General features: G+C 45.5%; 1 protein-coding gene across 1 annotated transcript in view; it reads right to left on the reverse strand.

Annotated features, from left to right (window-relative positions):
- LOC138287148 (potassium voltage-gated channel subfamily KQT member 1-like) overlaps positions 1 to 24,446 on the reverse strand; it is a 750,297-nt gene that overhangs the window by 357,807 nt on the left and 368,044 nt on the right. Inside the window, exon 3 of the mRNA XM_069227507.1 lies at positions 483 to 609. Coding sequence (XP_069083608.1) covers positions 483 to 609 — 127 coding nt within the window. The remainder of the gene's footprint in view (positions 1 to 482; positions 610 to 24,446) is intronic.

Below are 24,446 nucleotides of genomic sequence, written 5' to 3' on the forward strand. Positions count from 1 at the left end.
TAGGGCTGGCTATAAGGCTGTTAGAACATTCCACCTCTAGAGGGCAGAATGTTCTAATAAGTAAAACAAAGGCCTCATGGAGCCTAAGGGGGTTAAAATCCCTCGGGCTTTGTGAGGTCCTTGTTCACAGCAAAAGGCAAACATTGGAATGTTGACGCTCCAAGCTTCTACCAGCCATCAGAGGCCCAGAGCACTCCATTGTCTTCAATAGAGCTCTCAACATGCCAATGTTCAAACAGACACAAATGCGCAGTAAACACAAAGGCTTCAACACAAGGGATTTGATCCTCAAAGGGACAGTGTAGTGAAAGATTTCACAGTTCATAGCATGGGAAGCAGGATGCTTTTAAGTGATAAAGCCTTATCCTGGCATTTAACGTCTAGCAAGACTACTCTGGTAGACTGCACGCTGCATGTGCAACCAGTTTCAATAAGAGATCACGCTGCAGCATCATGTTCTTAGATATGAGTGACATTCTTACCAATAATTGAAATAGGTTTTCTGGCAAAACGAATTCTTCCCTTGAAGCCAACATATTTACTTCTGCAACCTGCCGACCACAACCGCACAACGTACTCTGCACCAAAAAACACCACCAGGACGATTTCCTTTAAAGAGAAGAATGAAGAAAAGAACATATTGTTAAGAAAACCGATCCTACTCTTTATATAGTGTGAAAATGATTTACGCATTGGATCACTCTTATGATTCAGTAAACTGGTCTGCTATAAGTACTCATAACTACGTACTAGAGACTGAAGTGTTTGTTGTGACCACAATCTACTAAAAGGGATTGCTGTGGCAGGGATGAACGCTCACGAGCCATAGCCTAGGTCCTCCCTGGCCAAGCATCTTCTGTACTCAAAGCACGATTCATTGGATGATATTATTTGATTTTACTCTGTACAGAAGTATGGCAGAAATTATTTTTTTATACATAACGATAATAATAATACTGCTACTACTAAAATTATTACTAATAATAGCTATAGGAATACCAATATTAGTAATGTCAATATTGATAATAAAAGCAATAACAATGGCAATAATACCAATATCAATTATATCAATATTGATAATAACAATTACAACAATACCAGCATCAATAATATCAATATTAACAATATCAATAAAACACTAGCAATAACAATAATAATGTCACAAATAATAAATAACAATGATAATGTATTCATTTTCAATTCTGTGCAAGCTTCTGTAATGGTGCAGCATTACCTAGTGGTGAACGTGCCATCTTGCAATATCTACATAGAAAGAATACAGAAAAACTAGGCACAAACATGGTTTCAGATCACAGAACATCCTAAAATCACAAGTTTAGCAAAAATATTTTAATTATAAGGAACGTTTTCTTATTCAATACCCATACAATAATTATATAAATGATATCGAGGGGAGAATCTCAGTTAGTTGCAAACTCATCTCAAACAGCAAAAACATCAGTTGTTTTTTATTTAGGGGAGTTTGAATAATGGACTGAAGAATGACAGATACTGCAAAGCGATCTTGTAGGTTCAAAGTCAAGTCTCGCCAAAGAGGCAATAAGGGAGTAAAAGATTAAAAGATTGCAAGGTAACACTTCAGACAATGAATACATCATTTACAGATGATTAAATAGGAAATTAGAAGTGTCTGCTGTGTGGAAACATCCTGGTGGATGTGACATGGCAGCAACAAGGTGGCTCTTTTCTACTTGAGTTTGTAATCTGCATGTTTAGGGCCATCTCAGAGGATCTGTGGGGGAGGCTTTCCTACAAGAACTGGGCACATCAGGAAACCCTTTAGATGGTTGGTCTGTGATGGTGCAGTGAAAGTCAAAGGGAGCTTTCAATAGCTGTGGTTAACCTATAATAGAAGGGATCTAGCAGTTCATGTTGGACTGCTCCTTCTGGCACACTACCAAGAGTGATCTGCATTGGCTTCCTCCTGCACTCTTTGATGGCAAAGTGAGTTAGAAACCCTGACATAGAATGTGGCTCGGATTGATAGTGCATAAGTAATTCAAGCATTCCAACAATAACTCTTCTGTTTCTCTCAGTATGAGACCTATAATAATGCCTCTGCAGCACATTACCCTAGGTGGTTACTGTAACAACACCTTCCGCTGGAAACCACAGCTCGTGGGTACACGACAGGTGACCTGACACCGGCAGCGTGTGAGGGGTTGCAGGAGATAATTTCTCATGAAATATTTGCCATTTAATTTTTGCACATCGTTTCTATCATTTTCAACAATTTTGCTTTAATTTATGTTGCTTTGAGTGTGCACGTTGTTGCATTGCAAACTTATTCCAATACAGCTAATATCCAGTTTCCCGGATTGTCTTATTTTTTGATTTGGTGGGAGACGCTTCATAAATCTCCACACGCTCCTCTGCATCAGCCCCCCCTCAGGGTTCATTCCCTTTAACGTTTTTATTGGCCTTTTTACATTCCATGATACTTTGTTTTTGCTTAAAATCCCTAATTTATTATTTGCCTCCTTCTGGTTTAAGCAAAACTAATGGGAGAAGGGGTGACCAAGATGGCAGCGAGGTAGTGCGTCCTGTTTCCGCCTCTGCCACTCGGACCACCGTAAGCTGTAACTGTCAGAGGCCGAGAGCGCATCACAACTGTTCGAGACGCTCCAGAGGCTTCTGAAATCATAGGGCATACCTTTTGTACCGCACCCTGACCTCAGACACCTACTAGCCGCAGTACAGTGAGCCATGATGCCAACTTTGCCCCGCATAAGATGGCGGCCGCCTCCATCTGAACTCTGCTGCCTACAGGGACCCGCACCATCAATCCTGCCACTTGCCCTGTCTGCAGTCTCGATGCCCCCCCCCCCCCGAAACGTCATAGAGGATAGACGATGTGGAGGTGCAGAGAGACCCAGGAGAGTCATTGGGGCCCCAAAATAGCCCTGCAGCGACCACCCAGGCCCCAAAAGGATGAAGCTGTTGCAGGTTCCCAGGCACGTGTCTGCCATCAAGCACTCAGACGGGCCCTTTGGGAATTTGAGCCTGCCCTGGAGTCCGTGGGCTGACTCTTGGGCAGTTGCTGTGACCTGAAGTGGATTTTGCCAATGTTACAGCCCTAAACCTCCCGGGCAATGCGTCACCACACCCCTGCACAGTGGTGGCCAGCGGGGTTCCCAGACCACAGGGAAGTGATCCTTGGAGCACAGAGACATCCTGGGTTGTCGGGGTCACGCCAGATGTCACAGACCCGCTCCCACATACGGCCGTGTGGATGTGTTGGCCCTTGGAGGGGCATGGACAGGGATCAGCTTAGCTACTTGGCCCCCTCCCTTTACAGAAGGATTGGACTGGTGAACAGCGTGGGGCATGCAGCACCCAAACACGGAGGTCATCCTGAGGTGAGTGGTGCTGACTTTGTGTGCCAGCAGAACCCATCCCTTGCTGAGCCCAGTTTGGAGCTGGAGGCTCAGTGAGTATGGGGCCTGGTGAGAGGTGGGGCGCACTGCAGTGTATGTCCTTCATCCTTAGCCCTGTGGAATCCTAGCTTGTGCTTTGGGCAACTAGCTGTCCTCTGGGTCCTCTACTGCCACCAGCCCTCACATCAGATTGCCTTCATATGATGCTTTTAGCAGCAGCCACTACCTGGAGGGTGTGTGTAAGGTTTACCAAAACCAGGAATCACGGGAGAGCAACAGCTGCCCCGCAGACTCCCCCTGATGTCACCATGGCAGCCTCAAAAGGCAAGCACAAACACTCTGTGCGGGGCCCAGCTGCATCTAAGGCCTCCGCGCCTGCCTCACAGCGGCCCACTCAGCCAGAAGTGGAGGGTGACACTGACTAGGACCAAGCACCAGAAACCCGGTTCTTCCTGGTCTCCCTGTTCAACTCCCTCAAGGAAGACATTCAGGACCTCAAATGGGACCTCTCACAAGAACTGAAAGATGTCAAAAAGTACCTGAGCTCCATGGGCAAGCAAGTGTCCCCCTTTGAAGACAATGAATCAGCCAGAAGCGAAGAAGTTCAAATGATGAGACAAGAGGTTATCGGCCTACATGAGCAACAAGCTGACCTTTGGGCCCATGCGGAGGACCTTGAGAACAGATCCCGCCACAATAACGTTCAACTACGGGGATCCAGGTGGGCTCAGAGGGATCAGACATTCAGGCCTACACCCAAGCCTGTTCTGTTCAATCTTGGGTCTATAAAGACATTTCCGTGCTCACCCTCCAGCACCGCAGAGATTTCAAACCTATCATCGAATTTGGTTTCGTATGAGTGAGGACACCCATTCTGACTTGTTTTTCATTGGGAGGGCCAATTGTTGATACCCCGGAGGAAGCTTGTCGCATCCTGGATCTGCCCCGAGATTCACTTACCCGCTCGGTGCGCAGGTACCCTTGGGGCTCCTCCCCGCATTCATCAATAGGGCATAAAGTTGGCAAACATAAGAAGTTCTCACGCCCTGGCCAGAAAGAGTGTGCACAGGAATGTCAAGCTGTCCTGAATAGTCTGACATTGGGTCACGGCAAGACCTCGGAATGACCACTATCACCTATTGCTACTGATAAATCTAATACATGCTTCAGCCCAAGGTTTGCTCTATCCTGCTTTGGTCTGAGGTGGCGGATGAATGGTTTGATGACCATTCCTAGTGTGGGCTACACACTACTTCTCCGAACAGACTATGCTCACTCTTTGGAGTCACATTGTTGATGGGCATGCACATCATTTTGTTTTGTTCCTAATGTTGTTTGGGGTTTGTTATTTTTCACTCCTTCCCACGTTGCAAGCTACACGCAGCCTCATCTATGACCTGGGACACAGTGTCTGCCCCCCTGCGACTAGGAAATGCAATGGGAGGTGGCGCCAGAGCTGATATTCTTTTTTGGCCCAATGGAGATTTAGGTTACCTCCCTCAATGTCCGAGGCCTTAATAACCCAATCAAATGGGCTGCCATCCTCTCTCTTCTGGAACGATTGGGTAGTGACCACTGCCTCCTTCCGGAGATGCACCTTCTTCTCAGAGATGTGCACAGGATGAAATCCCGCTGGTTTCCCTGTCAACTGTAGTCCTCTGGGATGGTGAGGAAGGGTGGGGTGACAATCCTGCTCTCCCAGACATTCCAAGGCCAGGTTCTGAATAAAGTAGCCAAGATCAAAGGTAATTTGCTTGCGCACCGAATGCATGTGGGACATCTGCATATTACGATCGCCTCCCCGTACGCACCCAATGAGCAGCAGGAACATTTTATTATAGGTGCCCGCACGTCAGTCCTGAATTCACCTGACGTAGCAATCCTGGTGGGGGGTGACCTGAACCTTGTCATAGACACACATCTGGACTGATCCGGTCAGTGTTTTGGTCAGTCTGGCACATTCTCAACCCAAGGACTGTGATGGTTGGTTGCCTGTGGCTTGGGGGATGTGTGTCGATTCTCTCATCCCCAAACCCGGGACTATGCCTTTTGCTCTGCCGCACACAGAGCACATGCCCACATTGATTACTTCCTAGCCTCCCCTGCAAGCCTCCCCTCCAAGACATACTCCTCTCCCCCATGTCTCTCTCTCATCATGCCCCTCTCTCATTGGTCATCGGTCTGGACCAAAGTGGCACCAGGCCTTCTCACTGGAGGCTTCGGGATAGCCACCTCCAGTCCGAGACCAGAGAAGTCACGATACGAGGGGTGATAATCGACTATCTCCAGATCAGTGACACCGCAGAAATGTTGGTGGTCTATCTCTGACAGGTCCTGAAACTGGCTGTTAGAGGAGCACTGATAGCTGTATCGGCAGCTGACAACTGCCTAAGGAATGAGAAACAGAAGGCTCTGGAACACATGGTCCTTGAACTCAAGGCTATCCACAAATGCACTGGGGCCCAAGGGCATGGAGGGAGTTGGAAAAGGCCCACCTACAACTTTAGGCGCTTGGATCTTGACAGGGCAGGATATGCACTGTCCTGTCTAAAGCATAAATTCTACCTTGGGAGAAATCACTGTGGCCGGTTACTGGCCCACCATGGTTGTGCTAAGATACACAGGGATGTTGTAAAGATGACACATAATAGTCATGAATCTGCGGTTCGAGGCAATAAGGAAATTGCTTGTGCCTTCCGTGACTTCTATAGAACGCTTCACACTGCAGCTGACTGTCCTGCAGATAGTATTTCATGATACCTAGCAGAGTCATATGTTATCCCCCCTTGCAACACATGACTTTGACAACTTAGAGAAGCCCATCCGGATTGAGGAAGTGATTTTGGCCATTGCCTCTTTGAAACCATGAAAGCCCTGGGAGCCGATGGCTACTCTTCCCAGTTTTATAAAATATTTTGTCATGTTCTAGCACGCTTACTTACCCAGGCTTTTAACTCCTTTGCCGGCACGGGGAACATCTCCAACAGTATGCTCGAGGCTTCTATCTCTGTCATCCCTAAACCTGGGAAAGACACTGCAGTATGTGGGTCTTACAGACCTTTCTCTCTTCCCAACATTGATGCCAAGCTATTCAACAGTGAGCTCACTCACCACCTTAACCCTCTTATGCCGGGGCTGATCAATTCCGACCAGTCCAGGTTCATCCCCAATTGCCAATGCAGGGGCAACACCAAGCGTATCCTTCATCTTATGAACAAGATTCCCAGTCCCAAAAGTAGATACATCTCGTTTCCATCGATGCTGAAAAGGCGTTAGATAGAGTCCATTGCCCCGATCTTTTTGTGACCTTGAAACACTTTGGCTTTGAAGAGAAATTCAGAAGCTGGGTCCAGAGTATCTATAGCTCTCCACAGTCTTCTGTGAGACTTAACGGGGTGTCATCCCAAGCCTATCCAAAGAAGCACACAACAGGGGTGCCTACTCTCCCCTCTGCTCTTTACTTTATACATGGAGCCCCCTAGCCCAGCGGGTGAGAGTGGATCTAGCCATTGTGGGAGTTTGGACATGGCCATTACTTTATTAGCCTCTACGCTGATGATGTAATTATCGACCTCTCTGACTCAACAAAATCCCTCCCTGCCCTGGTGACGGAGCTCTCCTCCTTCGGCGAGGTGTCTGGGTTTAAGGTTAATATACGAAAATCACAAATACTAAATCTGTCCCTGCTACACCCTATAAAGAACAACTCTGCTCTACATTTCCATTTGAATGGGTGGGGGAGTATATACCGTACCTCGGCATCGACATACAGGTGGGGGTCTTTACTCTTCCCTGATGACTGGTTCCACCTTCAGAGTTTGGGATACTGTATCTTTATCGACTTTTATCGACTGGACTGACTCTCCTTTCCCTCCCCGATGACTCCCATACTAGCTAATTTCAACTTCCTACCAAACATGCAGCTTCACAAGGAGGGGGGCTCAAACGCATGGATTGCCTCTTTGACACCAGAGGGATAATCCCATCTGACTGCCTAAAATCGGACTATGGCTTGAAGAAGACTTGGAGTACATACAAAATCGACAGTGGGTGGTACATCATCCTTTAAGCCGTATGCAGAGAGACCATTAACACCCTTTGAGAGATGGGGTTTCCTTAAGGAGGATGATGGATGGCTTATCAAGTAACTCTATGCACTCCTGGGATGGGATGCGTCGCCAGACAAGATGAGGGGTCAGAGCCAATGGAGGACAGAGCTGGACAGGGCACTTTCGCCCAAAGACTGGGAGGACATTTACTACCAAGCTTGCCACACTGCTCACAACATGGCAAGTACAGAGATGGCATACAAAATAGTTTCCTAGTGGTATTGTACCTCAGTACGACTTCAAACGTGATGCTTAGACTGCACAAAGGAGTGCTGGAGGGGCTGCAGCGAGACAGGCACCTTATTGCACTTACTTTGGCACTGCCTGAAGTTGGTTCGTTACTGGGAATAAATCCTAGAGGACATAGATAGGGCCTTTAATTCAACTACACCGAGGGTCCCAGCTTACACTATCCTGGGGCTCCCTAATCCTGAGACATACCCCTTGTGCTCACTGAGGGGGAGGCAAATGGCCATGGGAGCTGCTCACCAGGCATACCAAAAGAATCCCTCACTACACTACTTGGTTACATACACTATGGTTCATCCTTGGGATGGAAACATTATCCCTAGCTGTGGAATAGAATCAAGACTCTTACCCTATGCTATGGGCCCCATTCCTCAATATTTTGTCAAATGAACTCAATGAGATCACTTGCCCAAACTATCTCTGATTACTACGCCTGCTCCACTCAGCACAGGCACTTAATGATATATCCTCAACATGAGAGTGGAGCACTTAACCGTGCTCCCACAGGTCCCTAACCCGAATCACCGAAGTGAAACCCTGGGTCCCAGAGACTAGACTTTCAGCAGGAGTGGTGGGGGGCAGTTTTTTCTTTTTGGGAGTACTTAGGAGTTATATTTTCCAATGTTTCATTGACTGGACATTAAAAGCAAAATTATTTTCTGATGACATTTTGAGGTCAAAGTTTTTTTAAATTGAAAACACAGGGGAAATAATATATATCACTGTTTGAGGACAATGTTCAAGAAATCAAGGGGTGGATGACCAGCTGACCTGCCCTTCAGGCAGTAGGTACAGTCAAAGTGAGCTCCGTGCAGTAGATGGGGAAGGTGATGGCACTGAGTGGGTGGAGTCCACTATTCTCAGCAAGAAAACATATCTAGATCACAAAAGGAAGCAGATGCTGTCCCTAAAGAAATCGATTGCAAAGACAGACCCACCACAAATCTATTCACGCGCACAAAGAGGCTGCCAGGTAGAAATCAGACAGAGGGAAGGACATCAGAAAGCACCAAACAGTAGTTCCTTTATCTAGGAAACTACAGTGTGGTTAAGACCAAGGCACATGGTCCACCAGCCTGCCAGGTCACCAGAGGGATGGTCTCCATTCTTCTAACAGAGACCCGCCCACTATAACATGAGATCCCCACCTGCCTGGCGGGAATTTCATTGCTTTCTCTGCATCTGCAGGTGTGTCAGCTGCACAGTCCTGAAGGTAATCTGTGTCTTTTTCCTCTGTTGGACAACCAGGGTCTACTTGCCGGTTCTGAACAGGAAAAGTTAATGTCATTTTGCTCACTTTTCAATTAGGCTGACAATGGTAGTTAGCCTGCTGGGAGCACACCCAATTTACACCAGAAGGAGATCAGAGGGTTGTACAGTTTATTGCATCACAGACTAAAAAGTGAAAGACGTTGTCGCAAGGCCTGTTATCAAAATATCTCCAGGATCCAAAAACAAAACCATATTTTCTTTACAAGAGTTATTGTAGAAAGCACGCTTGACTTGTGCCCAACTAGTATACTGTCCATACACATTTTTGGTCACCACAACTTGGCCCGCACCTCCCCATGGCAAAGGCATGTAATTTGGGGTTTTTATTTGGATGTAGATCTTTCTCTAAATAGTCAAGCGAACCCCTTGTCAGCAGTGTGTTGTCACCAGAAGAAGATTCAGCCAACAATCTTCCCATCTCCACTCACTAGACTCGTCATTGGTGAAACCCTCTTCTCTCGGGCTTGGGCACTGTCCAGCTGTTTCTGCTGTAATGCATTCCTAACATCGCAGCAAAGCGGACTCCTTAAATGCCACGTGGCTTTTCAGGTACACTAGCTCTGGACGCTCTGCATTGGCTGCCACTGCCGGCATCTAAGGGTTTCGTGTTTGAATCACTGTCACAGGCTTCTGACCTTTTGCCAAATATGTGCCTCATATTTGCAGTCAAAATTCATCAAATATGTTCCCAACCATAGGCTTGGATCATCAGCATCTGCCAACTTCCTGGCAGTGCCCAGATGTAGCTGCTCTAGAATTGGTGGCCATGCGTTCTCTGTCAGGGATGCAACACTTTGGAAGCAGCAGTCTCCACATTTGCAGCTTTGCACCCAGCTCTTGCCTTTTCAGAATAGGCTTGAAAACCTGGTTTCAGTCTCTTTGGTCTAGGGCTGGCTCATACCTTGTTCTCTGCTAGTGTTCTCTCAGTGCCAAAATACCTTTTAGGTAACAGAGCACTTTTTATGCACTTCATCCTGCTTTAGGCATGTCCTTATGGGCGTTCTACAAAACATTCAGACAACATCGAGAAAGGATGCCAAGATTGCACAATGTACAATTATAAACAAAATTGTTAGCAATGTTCACGGAACTATTGCAGCAAGTTGTAATCACAAACTGTGGAAGTTTGATACAAAGTGAATATTGGCCCTTAGCGTGGTGAAATTTCACACTAAGATATACTTTCTGTGACTGTACTTTTAATGAAAGTGTGCCCATGTTTTACAACTGTCATAGAACAAATCTATAACATATTCATTTAGTGACAGCTCCTCATCTGCAAGAGAACACACCAATGTGTGATATGTAATTCCTTTTACCACATGGTGAAATTAGGTTATATTTAATTTGGATAAGTATATGTATTTATAAGGAGTTTGTTTTGAAAATGAAGTTGTGTCAATAAATCAGATTTTGTGACAGCTTTCTGGATATTTATGCATTCCTGTCATTTTTAGTTTTATAAATGGATACCTTTACGACTAGTGACCCTGTTTACACTAATAAATGTTGCTTATATTTTTCTGATTCTCAGTGGGATGGTGCACTTCCACTACTGAGAATCCACTCCATCAATATACCATTCCACTGAGATACTGCTACAAAGAAATTCCACTTAATGAGTTGCACTGTATAGAATGAAGTAACAAGAATGTAAATATAAAGGTAAGGGTTAGAGTAAGATATTGCTAGAGTTAGGAGTAGTTTTAGGCTAAGGGCTAAGGTTTGGGTTCAGCTTGGGGTAGGTCGAGTCATAGGTTTATGGTTTGGGTACGGGATTGTTGTTAGGTTTAGAGCTAGCGTTCGGATTATGTTTGATGTACAGAGTAGGTTTAGTCATAGTTTAAATGTAGTCTTTGCATTAGGGTTAAAGTAGGGTATAAGGTGAGGTTTGATGCTGGGGTTAGGGTGAGGGTTAGGCTTAGGATCAGACTTAGGTTTACGTTTAATATTAGGAAAGGTTAAGTTTTAGAGCCTGATTCACAAAGGCATTTGTGCTTTTAAATTGGATTTAAGTATGCAAATGAGTGGATTTATGAGTGCAAGGTAGTCACAAAAAAAACACTTTTACACTTGCACAGGCTTGACTAAGTAGCTGTGTTTTTGGTAGCTGGCTAAACTTCCTTAATGTACTCTTCTCAATTGCATTCATGGTTGGCTTTAGTGCTGGTGGTGCTCAGTACAACAATCTTTTTTGGTGTCCTCCCTAAAAACCTTGTTTTCCCATGTCTCTCTCACATGCATTTCATTTATTTTATAGCACTACTCATACCAGTGTAGGGTGTCAGCACTCTTTAAATCACACACACACACACACACACATTATACAGAGTCAATGATCATACCTGTGTAAATCAGTCTATAGGAAATGTTACATAAGACAATGAGGATTACAAGGTGTAGGACTCACATGTGACTGATACTAGTAGGCAGTATATTTTAAGAGTGTTTGGTCTGGTGAAGCACAAACTCAGGATTTAAAATTTACCACAGTGGTTGGCTGTACTAATAAAAATATATTTTTACCCAAATTTACCCCTTTTAGCAATATTAGGATAATGAAGGACTGGTTAAAAACATAACATTCTAACCTATTCCATGAAGTTTGCATGCAGTACTTTGACTAGAGTTTATAGCTCACTGTGCTACATTAGTCTTGTAATTTATGAACTACAAGTAATAAAATGATCTCTGTGACAAAAGTAGTAACCTACTGAGAGATCCACATAAAACACCATTTGGTGATTTGCATGGTACACGTTCCTTGCAGCAGGTGTATTAACCCTCTGTGCTACTTTATCAAGAGTGGAAACTCCCACTAGACAAAACTCTAATCTCTCTCCAGCAGCAACATTAATCACCAGTTATCTTGACATGTTTATTGTTGCCTGAAAACAGCTGGACACAGGTGTTTTTAAACTTGTGTTATTTCTAAACAGGGTAAGCACCCTTCAGAGGAGCAAAAAATAACAAGTGGTACAATAGTAGGGAAACTACAATCATCAATATAAAAAATGAAACTTTAAATCAGTCATTGAAACTGCAATTTAATTACATTTTCTCAATTCATTATGTTTTAATCAGACATAAGAACAGCCTATACACATTATAGAACATATTATAAACATAAATACATATACAAACAAAAAATGAAAACAAATTTGTAGGACAGATAGGCCCTCATTACAACCCTGGCGGTTGGTGATAAAGCGGCGGTAATACCGCCAACAGGCCAGCGGTAATAAATATGACATTATGACCACGGCGGAAACCGCTCAGACAGACAGCCACTTTAACACACAGACCGCCAAGGCGAAATCAACAGGCACCACAGCGCTAACTGCCTACAGCCAGGCGGAAGACAATGTTCCGGCCACTGTATTATGAGACACCAATCCGCCACCTTTTCCGGAACGGTACCAACAACATCAAAAGCCTGGCGGAAACACTGCACAGAAGGGAAACGACTCACCTCCGGACACTCAAGGAAGAACCACGCTGCCATGGAGCCCAAGTTGCATGTGTTCCCCATGATCTTCTACCTTCTGCTCCACTACGAACACCAACGCCGGCGCAGACGACCACAGTGAGTACTGCCACCTAGCACACAGGGGGAGGGGAGAGGAAAAAGATTGACACACACACACGCAACACCCCCACCCCCAACCCCAACCCCATACACACAGTAACATTACATATTCACCCCGTACCCCTCAGGAATAATGCAAGGACAAAATGAATTGATTAAAGTGAGTGTAATAAGACAAATATAGTAGCAATACGTGCATCCAAATCAACAAGTACATACATATTTACAAATGTAGGGACACTGCCCAGTCCTCAATGTCCGTGGGCCACAGCGCCACATCACATAGTCCAAGGCCCCACCTCACTCCTGCAACAACACGGAGAAAACACTGCAAGGGCATCAGGTCAAAAATAGCCAGGCACCTCAGGGGGACAGGGAGTGGGGGGGGCACCTCAGCCAGAAGATGGTACAACGTCACTGGTCCTGGAAGGGGCAACATGCCCTGTGCTTGATCCTGGGGAGTGCAAGGCCATAGTCTCTCAAGTGGGTGACCTGCCCACATGCTCTGGAGGGGGCAAAATGCCCAGTGCTCTTTATCCTGGGGAGTGCAAGACCACAGTCCCTCAAGTGGGTGACTTGCCCACTGGCTCTATAGGGGGCGACATGCGCTGTGCTGGGTCCTGGGGAGTGGAAGGCCACAGTCTCCAAGTGGGTGACTTGCCCACATTCTCTGGAGGGGGCAACATGCCCATTGCTCTTTGTCTTGGGGAGTGCAAGGCCACGGTCTCTCAAGTGGGTGACTTGCTCACTGGTTCTGGAGGGGGCATTGTGCCCAGTGAGCTTCATCCTGGGGAGGATGGGGTGTGTGGATGGTGTGAGCTTTATCCTGGAGAGGATGGGGTGAGTGGATGGCTTCTCCACTGGTTCTGGAGGAGGCATTGTGCCCAGTGAGCTTCATCCTGGGGAAGATGGGGCGAGTGGATGGCTTCTCCACTGGTTCTGGACGGGGCATTGTGCCTGTGAGCTTCATCCTGTGGAGGATGGGGTGAGCGGATGGCTTCTCCACTGGTTCTGGAGGGGGTATTGTGCTCAGTGAGTTTCATCCCGGGGAGGATGGGTTGAGTGGATGGCTTTCACTGGTTCCGGAGGGGGCATTGTGCCCAGTGATGCAGATCTTGGGGAGTGCAAGGTCACAGTCTCTCAGCTGGGTGTCAGACCCACAGGATTTGCTGGAGCCAGGCCAGGCCCATGGCCGCAGGAATACACACTGTCCGGCGGCGGTGACGGCTGCCCAGTGGTGGTAGTGGTGGTGCTGCTACTGGAGCTGGCAGTGGTGGGTGGAGGCTCCAGCCCTTCCCCTGCAGCCTTGGATGGCTGCCCACTGGGGCTGCTGCTGCTGGCAGTGGTGCTGGTGGTGGTGCTGGCGGTGGTGGGGGGAGGTTCCAGCCATTCCCTTGCAGCCTAGGACGGCTGCACCACCATGATTGGTGGTGGGGGCTCCGACTGAGTCCCTGCACCAGGCCCTTTGTCCTTCCTGCCTGCTGTTGCAGGCCCCTTGCCCCTCCTTCCTGCAGTTGGGGCTGCCTTCTTGTCCCTTCCTTCCTTCAGCGTGGGCTGACTCCTCGCCCTTCCGTCCTGCAGCTGGTGCTGCCTCCTTGCCCTTCTGTCCTGCAGCTGAGGCTGACTCCTTGCCCTTCCTCAACGTACTTGGGGCTGGCACCCGGTCCATCTGCCTGGCTGGTGGCCGGGATCCTTTCCCACCTGGAGTAGTGGGGACACTACTGTGCCCGTGGACTGGGTGGCTGAGGTGCTTGCCTGGGTTTTGACCGCCCTGGCCTGATGTGAGGGACGGTGGAAAGGAGTAGGGAGGAGGTCAATGGTGGAGAGGAAAAGCTTTTTTGTCCCCCCTGGCGAAATGAACAGGTTGTTCAGAAATCGAAAGAGCTTTCACTCTATGAAGGTGCAGATGGTGTGCCTGGCGTACCAGTACATCTCCCACGTCAATGCAAAGTATCCTGGGTCTGTGCATGATGCCTTTATCCTGAGGAATAGCAGCATCCCAAATGTGATGGCTCAACTCCAGAGGCACAGGGTGTGGCTAATAGGTGAGCCCTCGTTCCCACCCAGTATATGTTGGTGTATGGGTATGGTGTGGGCCCTAAGGGTTAGTGTGTGGCTAACAGTTGTCCCTCGATATTTGCAGGTGACTCTGGCTACGCCAATCTCGCATGGCTACTGACCCCTGTGAGGAATCCCAGGACAAGGACAGAGGAACGTTACAATGAGGCACAGGGGTGAACAAGAAGAATTATGGAGAGGACCTTTGCCCTCCTAAAGGCCAGGTTTCGATGCCTCCATCTAACAGGTTAATCCCTGTGCTACTCACCCAAGAAGGTCTGCCAGATCATCGTGGCATGCTGTATGTTGCACAACCTTGCCTTGCGTCGCCAGGTGCTTTTTCTGCAGGAGGAGGAGGCTGGAGATGGCCGTGTGGCAGCAGTGGACCCTGTGGACAGTGAAGATGAGGAGGCAGAGGATGAGGACAACTGAAGTGCAATAATTCGTCAATACTTCCATTGACACACAGGTAAGACAGTGTAAATTCACATTTAATTGACAGTTTTGTGTTTGACATTGTCACTGGCAGGCTGTTTTTACCACTTCTATGGCCACTCAGTGTACCCTTTGGCATCTCTATTTGCGCCCCGCTATCGCTCCTGGTGTGTTGACTGCAGCCAACTACAGGTCTTTCCTATGTATACATTACTGTACAGTTGAATTGCAATGTTTAAACCTTGTTAAACACATACATACTTAAATCATTTGACATACTCCATACTTGTATTTTTTCAAAGGGTGTTTATTTAAGTGCTAAGAAGTAGAGGGGGTAGTAGAATGGGCTGGGTTTATGATGAAGAAAGTACAGGATAGAGTCCAGTCTATTTGTATACAGGTGCATTGTCCAAGGGGGCATAGGAAGGGGAGCAATGGCCGTTCAAGGTGGACAGGTTGACGGAGTGGGACACAAGGGTGAAGTCAGGAGAGTCTTTTTTCCTGGTGGGGGTCTTGGCAATAGTCTCTGGCTTCTGCCTGGATTGCTGGGAACTTTGTGAGGTGGTTCTCCTTCTGCAGGGGCAGGGGTGCTGGTGGCCTGTTGGTCCTGTGGCGGGGCCTCCTGTCCACTAGCAGCAGCAGAGGTGGAGGGCTGTTCATCGGTTTGGCTAGTGTCGGGGGCCCGGTGGTGTGCCACTGCCTCCCTCATAGTGATGGCGATATCTGCCAGCACCCCTGCAATGGAGACCAGGGTGGTGTTGATGTCCTTCAAGTCCTCCCTGATCTCCAGGTACTGTCCCTCCTGCAGCTGCATGTTCTCTTGCAACTTGTCCAGTATCTGGCCCAGTGTATCCTGGGAAGTTCCTCCTGGAGAGTCGGTTCCCTGGGCCTGTCCTCCCCTGTCGAACAGCAGCCCTCCCAGCTTCCCTGTTGTCCTGTGCCTCTGTCCCCTGAACCGTGTTCCCACTGCCACTGACCCAGGTCCTTGATCGTCCTGTGTTTGTGAGGTGGCCTGGGGTCCCTGTAGTGGTGGACACACTGCTGAATGACGGGTCCTGGGGCCAGAGGTATGGGCCCGCTGGGTGGGTGCTGTGGTCGTGTTTCCTGAGGTGGGAGGCTCTGTGGTGGTGTGTGACTGTGCCTAGGTAACCAACTGTCCGGAGATCACTGATGGGCCAGGTTGGTGATCCAGGCGAGCAGAGCGGCTGTCATCACTGTGGGCCTCTTCTGGGGGGGGGGGCTGGATGTTGGTGGCACCTCTTCTCCGGTGACATTGGCTGGGGTACCTGTGGGGATGTGAGTGCAGTGTTATTGTTTCTGCGTGTGACATATTGTGCATGGGTGTGTTGCCCTCTATGGTTGTTGTTGCCCTGGTAGATTTGCCTTTGTGTGAGTTGCTGTTTGGTGGGCTAGCTGATTATCTCCAGTTAGCATGCAGTGTGATAGGTGTCCATGCAGATCTGTGAGGGGTGTCCATGCATTGGTGTTGCATGCAGGGCTTGGTATTAGGATGAGTGGGTTGTGATGGTGGGGTATGTGGGAGGTGGTGAAGTGATGGGTGTGAGGGACAGGGTGGGGGTTTGTGATGGCATGCAGGTGCGGGGGTGATAGTAATAGAGATTTGACTTACCAGAGTCCAGTCCTCCTCCTACTCCTGCCAGGCCCTCAGGATGCATGATTGCCAAGACTTGCTCCTCCCATGTTGTTAGTTGTGGGGGTCCACCGCCAGTCCTCTGTACAGCTAGTTGGTGTCTTGCTACCACGGAACGCACCTTCCCCCGTAGGTCGTTTCACCTCTTCCTGATGTCATCCCTTGTTCTGGGGTGCTGTCCCACGGCATTGACCCTGTCCACGATTCTCTGCCATGGCTCCATCTTCCTAGCAATGGATGTCTGCTGCACCAGTGATCCAAATAGCTGTGGCTCTACCCGGATGATTTCCTCCACCATAACCCTTAGCTCCTCCTCTGAGAACCTGGGGTGTCGTTGTGGTGCCATGGGAGTAGTGTGAGTGGTGTGGGTGAGGGTGTGTGGGGTGATGTGTTGGGGTGTGTGATGTAAGGTGCATGGAAGGTGTATAGGTGAAGGTGTTATGGGGCTCTGGTTGTGTGGGTGCTCTCCTCATTTCAAAGCAATGTGGTTATAAAGAATCCTTTCAATGTTAATCTACATCAGGGAGATGGTTGCATCATGTACACATCTCTATATCCCCATTATTTTTATACAAGTTTGAAGAAAGATGTGTAACCTAAGATATCCTTATAGATAGTATTTGAAATTCCTCGCAACCTCTCCTTAAATACAAAAGGTCGACGCGTTTCGGCCCCCTTTAATTACGGGCCTCATCAGGACTATGGGAGAGAGAAGTACCTAATAAATACAAAAAACAAATTACCAAAAGAACAACTCAGGACTATTGAAGCCTCCACTGTGAAAGATTCTATTAAAACTTATAAATAGAAACAAATCCCTAAAAAAAACACAGTTCTGTCTCCACAGACTGACATTATTAGTAGCAGGGTGACTCTCATGCAGAAGTGAGGGATAATCATTAAGAACGGAGTTCCCTCTGAGTGACAGACCTATTACACGGACGCTGCAATCCATATGAGACTAATTAAAGTGCTGCCACACCTGGCCCAACATGCCAAGAACATGGATTTCTATATACCAGCTTTTTTTGAATTAGGATCAGTCATAAACTTTAACCCAATGAAATTCTTCCTAGAGAACAAAGCGAGTGCGCAAAATCAGTAACAGACATAGGCTTTCCACTAACTAAAAGCCAACACGCCCATACTTCTGATCTAAAAGCTTTTTAGGAACTTACTTGCATTCGAGCCAAACAGCGCATCACGGCTCCTCAGTGATGCAATTGCATGTGTAGCGTCTTGTTCAGGGAAAACTCAGATCGTTCATATATGAATGAGAGACCCCATCAATGGCCTCCATTCATGTCGGAACCCGCTCGCATCTCAATGAAAATCCTTTGTGGCGGTCATCTTAGAGAGTGATTAAATATCCCTTCTCTATCGAGGTGGCCATCTTTCTCTCTATCTACATCTTGTCAGTGGTAGACATCTTCAAATGGACACCTACCTAATTGTCTTGTTATACAAACAACTCGCTAGACTTCATGCTGTAATTTAACACCAATAGTATTCTGATTTAGTACTCATCTAACGGAATACTGTAATAGCTCTCAGTGGTGAAGGCTACAACCATTGATACCCTCAAAATTTTGTCATAAAACTATACTTTAACAACACAGGAAATATCTTGTACATACATGTACGTCCAATCCTTCTATAGGAGGTCCAAAGCATAGTTTTATAAAAAAACTGTTTTGACAATTCATAAAGGTGCAAAATGAAAATAAAAATAATAATAAGGCCCTTCAGTATACTGATTACAATATACTCTTACACATTTTGATTAGACATAGTCTAGAGTAACCATTGTCACCCAAATGAAGCTTCTAGATCAAAGCCCACATTTCGTCAAAATCATTTAGGCCATGTCAGGCTGTTCCATATTTTTCAATTAATCTCGCCTCCATTCTGTCCAGACTAGTGGATATAGATCGTCCTGTCTGATTAGCATGTAATACCAAAAGTACTGTCCACCAGATATCATCTGTTTTGTGGTTACGTTCACTGTAGTGCTCCACCAGTGGCTTAATCACCAGTTATCTTGACATGTTTATTTTTGCCTGAAAACTGCTGGATTTAGGTGTTTTTAAACTTGTGTTACTTCTAAACAGGGTGCCCAACCTCCAGAGGAGAACATCAGGTGCGGCTGCAGAAGTCGCACACTCTAGAGCGAGCCCTGATTGCAATCACCATCTCCACCCCTCCAGTATCACAAGGGGAACAAGACAATTGAGTGACGGGGGGGAGGTTATTTTACATTTGTTGAACTGACTCAATTATCAGTACGAAATTGGCACATCTTCAGTCTCTGCTGGTCAGTCAAGTAAAAGATTCTCTCCCTGAGCTGTGAAGAAATTCTTCTGTGTTCATTACAGCAACCATATTGGGTGTAGATGTTTAGGCTCCTTGTGCAGTATTTTAACCCTAAATGTGCAGTGCCACCAATGTCTATGTAGCCATCCAAGGAACACGTTCAATGGGTGCCTCAGTAGCGTGCCAAATGTATGTCAAGGGGAAGCAGCCGGCGACAGCTGAGCATGAACGATGCCCACCATTTCTCAAGCTGTCCAACTGTACACGGTCTTAGCTAGGAGGGAACTGCTGAAGTATAAGGATTACCACCGTTTCCTATAGCTCCTGAGATGTCCATTATCCATACCCCTGTATACTCTTGCAGAAGCTACAAAGCTTGTTTTAAAAGCAGAGAACTTGCTACATAATGTTCTACTGTACAAAGTTTCATCATCCAGGAACCAGGGCCCATCTGTCCTCAGCCCACCACTTAACCTCAGAGTTTTGGTATGCGATGTGAGATCAGCAATAAAACATTAATTTGAGGTCGATGACCTCTGTGAGCCTTTAAATTTAGACATTTGCTATCTAACGAAACGTGGCTACAGGGAAGCTGGCGCTCCCTACTACATGAACATTTCACTTTCTAAGTTGTGACTGAGCAAACAAACCTGCAAACAAACCCGCAATTGGGTTGGTCATTATTTAACCCAACCTTCTTTCAAAATGAATCAATTTCAATAACTTTTATGAGTGAAGCCCTTGCCTGTGCTTGCGAAATGACCTCTTTATCAAAAAGTATTCTCGTACTTTACCATAGCCGACAATCTTCACTGATGGAGCTATCATCCATCCAGATTATAAAAGATATAGGAAAGTTTGCTATAAATAATTATCACATTATAGTTCTGAATGGCTTTTCTAGGAGTTCTACCTCGGAAACCCGTAGGGTCACTCTACAAGTTTTTGGAGGAACTCCAACTTTTTAACAAAAACAAATAATATACCCCTTCACCACAAAAGCCACCTCCGGATTCCATATTTGCCTCTCAGGACCTACACGTGTGGCTGACCACTGCATTCCAGTACCCTGGTCTGACCGCCTGGTTCTTCTGCTTACTAGTAATCTAAAAAACAAGTTACAAAAGTTGCAATCAAGGACAGAAACTGGAGATCTAGCAGGGAATAATGGAACTTGCAACACAAATCTCCACTGTCAATACTGAAAAGTTAAATTGGAAGCGACTGACGTTAAGAACGGATTTACTATCTCTAACCAAAACTTAACCTTCCTGTTGGATAGACCTCGACAACTGAATCCCCCCTGCCTAAACATGTTTACATCCATTTCTCGCTGATCGATTTCAGACTATCAACCTTCCACCTGTCAAGCCCACACCAAAAAATGGTGCCTGAGGGGCGCCTCGGGGATCTGTACTGTTACCGTTACTAGAAACACTCGCGCAGACTTGGGGAGTATATTTCAATATGTACATAAAAAAAATATTTGAATTGGCTGCTCGGCGTTCAAATCAACTGCCTTCTGATCTCATTGGTGGGCCTAACGGAGACCCTCATCAGTGTACGAAAATAGGTGCCTTGTAGTATTCTCAAATTAAATCTATCTAAGACAGGACATAAGTACTGATCACAAAAAATAAGCTGAATAAATGGAACCCAGCCTGTGCTTTTTGTTGTGGGCACTCCATCCACTTTCGTAAAAGCAGTCCGTACTGTAAGGAATTATTAGCGCTATTATTATCGCTTCTGATCTTCCTTGGACACAGCCAGATTGCAAAACTGATAAGTATGTGTTTCTTTCAAATAAAGCTTTTGAAAACATTTTAGCCTCGTTCAAACCTAACACAGTCTAGGCTGTAGTACATAGACTGTCTATCCTGAGAAATCCCTTAAATCTGGTGCAGAACACTGCGATTAGATTTATGATACAGTCCAGATAAAGCGGCCACATCACTCCCATTCTCAGTCTACGTACTTGGTTCCCAAAACAGAAAGGATTGGTAACACCGTAAAAAATTATTCACATCTCCTCTCTCTTTTCTGGTATTTTAAGTTAAGCTCTATAAACCTAGCGGCACCCTATGCTTTGTTATTCAGTTTCTTTCGGAAACCAGCAAAAGCGGATCAGTTACTTTTAAGGGATACTAATGACGTAGCAACAACATAGCACTACTCCATGAAGGTTTAATATTGTGTCTGAGTAAATCCTACTCAAGGACTGGGAATGGGCATTCCAGTGGTGGTTTTCTGGTGAAAATGTCGACAAACTCTGACTATTCCCAAATTCTCAAACTCCTATCCGACCTAATCCACATAAAAAATGTTACAGCAATTTACTGCTGCCCTTGGTGTGAGTAAATCACTTTCTATAGTGCACAAGGGAAAGTAAGACCCACAAAATTGGTGTGGATGTATGGGGAAGGGGTTACTGACAGGGAAAAAAAAATCCCCTTCGAGGAAAAGGAAACAAAACAAATGTGCCATTGTACAAACGTGAAGGCATTTAAATAGGTGCATTGCACAACATGCAAAAGTATGACGGAGGAAATGCCACCTATAGGCACAGACATCAACCAACAAGCATTTTCACGAAGAAGGGCTGGAAACAAGTGACATGCTCAGCTTTGGAGGTATTCCTCCGTCATAAGCATGGACCTACACAAAGTTCTGTGTGTGTGGATTTACAGTCATTTGTAAACTTGGCACTTAGGGCCTGATTACAACTTTCTATAATGGACTCGTAATATGGCGGGTGGTATATCCGTCACATTTGGGACGGATTAACCCCCTCCTCCAAAGTTGTAATCAGGCCTTTAGAGCTTAAGGTTATATTTAACATCACCTCACTTACCTTTCAACTGAGCTTATTTATAGGAAATTGCCTTTTCCTGTATAGTCCCTTTTGATTATTTGCATTTTGCAGCCCCTTAATTTTATTGGGTTTACTGATTTTAGGACTTCTGCCTTGGACTGCAACAATATTGTATCCCTAAAACTCAGCTTTTACATTGGCTGCATTAGATTAATTTATTTAACTTTCCAGAAAGGGCATGGTTAGTTGGCACAGGAAAGATGATAGGTGCACGGAAGTTAAATCACAATGGGTATTTAACAACCCAAACATAAGACCAAAGCATAAGGCTAAAGAGAGCACCTGTGTTTTCTGGGTGGGATGCATTTTAAATCCACTGAAATGTGGAAAAGTGATTTGCCATATTGGAAAACCTACTTTTATTCCAGTCCTAAGTCACTGCTAAGTATCCCTTGTTATCCCACAGGGCTAGGATTTGATATAAGAGTGTGTCATAATAGATATAAGGAAAAATTTGTCCCCCAGTTAATCTTTGCAGAAAATTGATTGTTACTGTGTAAGTTCAACTAAGTTTTTCATGCGTAGGCTTAGTTATGAATAAAAGTAACTTTGCCAGGGAACATTCTAGAGTTCTCATTCAAAGCTATTTTTAACTGGTTAATAAAAAAAATCAAATTCATTGGTGAAGGTAGATTTGTTAAAAATGTATTAGAAAAAATGTTTAAAAACTATAGTTTGTATTGCTCAATAGCAAACTGGTTAGGAACCAGTCTGCCCAATAGCCTGTCTCAAAGACTGGAATACACACCCCAGACTGGCTGTTATTGACTGAACCCTGAAGGTCAATGGACCTGTCAAAAGCAACCACTTAGCAGGCTTTCATCGTATGGGAGGGGGGTGGTAATATATTGAAAAACAAAGGGCAGCCAGAGCAGCTATTATGTTTGAAGAAGAGATATAAAATGTAAAATCATTCAAGCTCAGAGCCAGCCTAGACTTTCTGGCTATGCTTCCAGTGGAGGGAAAACCAGTTCCAGCACAGGGAGAGGGGGAAATAATTCACATCCACTTAGAAATAGCAAAAATCAAGGACAGATCTCCTACAGGGGCATCTAGGGCCATAAAGGAGGACTGTGAGAACATTAGCAATAAGCTTTGAAAGGAAGTGCTAAAACGGGAATTGGTTTTTGGTAGGAACGGTGCCAGGATTTGCTGCAGGGAATTCTCCAGTCACTGGTTGGTGCACACTATATAACCGCCACCATACCAATACCGCAGAGCATTTCCGGAACTGGGAAGAGACCTCTGGAAGAAAGGAAGATTCTGCCTGACATCTGAGGAAAGAAGACTGAAGGAATTATGACTCTTGCTGACACCCAGGGACTGCAATTGCTCTTGGTGTCCTACTGTTGCTGCCACAGAGGCACTTCTCTTAAGTAGTTCCAGTTGACTACTTGAGATTGAACCATGATAGAGCATGAGTGGGATAGAGACCTGGTGCGTAGAAGCCTGCCCTGAAGACACGTGGGTTAAGGGAGATACCCGGAGCACCTTCCAAGTAGTAAGAAACTTCTGGGATTTTTGGTTGTAAAACAAAAGAGTGACAGGGTGGTCAGGCACTTCCTTAGGAGAGCATGCAGAAGGTTGAAAGCATTGGAGTGTACATACCTGGAAGATGACTGACTGCTCCTACTTCCTGCACTCAGAAAGAAGCAATAAATGATTCACAATATATTATTTTTTATCGTCAGTGTTTATAGTATATAAAAGAGTACATCCACTTTTTTACATATCCATTATTCTCAACATGTTTCAGCCCAGGGGAATCTTCAACTCTTGATCAGAAGTAAAGTTCATCCTACATCGTATTTGATACCTATAAGTAACCACCATAATTATATTATTAAGATATTGCTATCACAGACTTTGGCCTAGCAAAATATATATCCATTGGACCCATAAAGGTGTGTACTTGCAATCCCTAACAGTCCCACCATTTTAAGTTTTCAAAGATATTCTTAAACACTCCTAAAGCTCCTATAGATGTGTGAGGGATCTACCCTCTTTCAAAGTCGTCACACGTGCTCTTTACATTCTTATATTCACTTACCATCCACTGCCATTATGTCAACTGTTATTATTGTTTACTCACTTCCTGCTGACATACACTTTTGAGACACGAGGATGATTACTGCCATTTAACAAAAAGGGAGTTATCACTACTTTTCTGCAGTATGGCAACCCTTCATTTTTTATTCCCATCCTTTAAATTTTAAATCTATAAGCCACTTTCAGACTAATATCTATCAACATTCTTAACTCTCAACATGCTAGTCTTTCACTTCCTGGTTTAAGACAATTCAAAATTACCATGACAATTAGCAACATATATTAAAGTTAAATATTCTACTTTTATATATTGTATTTTCAAGCATTTCACCTATCACTTTTTTGATTCTTACAGACCCACTGCTCAGTGAAAGCCTTTTCTAATTAGAACCTATTTAATTGCTTTGTACTAACTTACAGTTTTGACCCCCTCCCTTCTCTCTTTCAATGC

The sequence above is a fragment of the Pleurodeles waltl genome, chromosome 4_1 (genome assembly GCF_031143425.1).
Source record: "Pleurodeles waltl isolate 20211129_DDA chromosome 4_1, aPleWal1.hap1.20221129, whole genome shotgun sequence".
NCBI classification, from domain to species: domain Eukaryota; kingdom Metazoa; phylum Chordata; class Amphibia; order Caudata; family Salamandridae; genus Pleurodeles; species Pleurodeles waltl.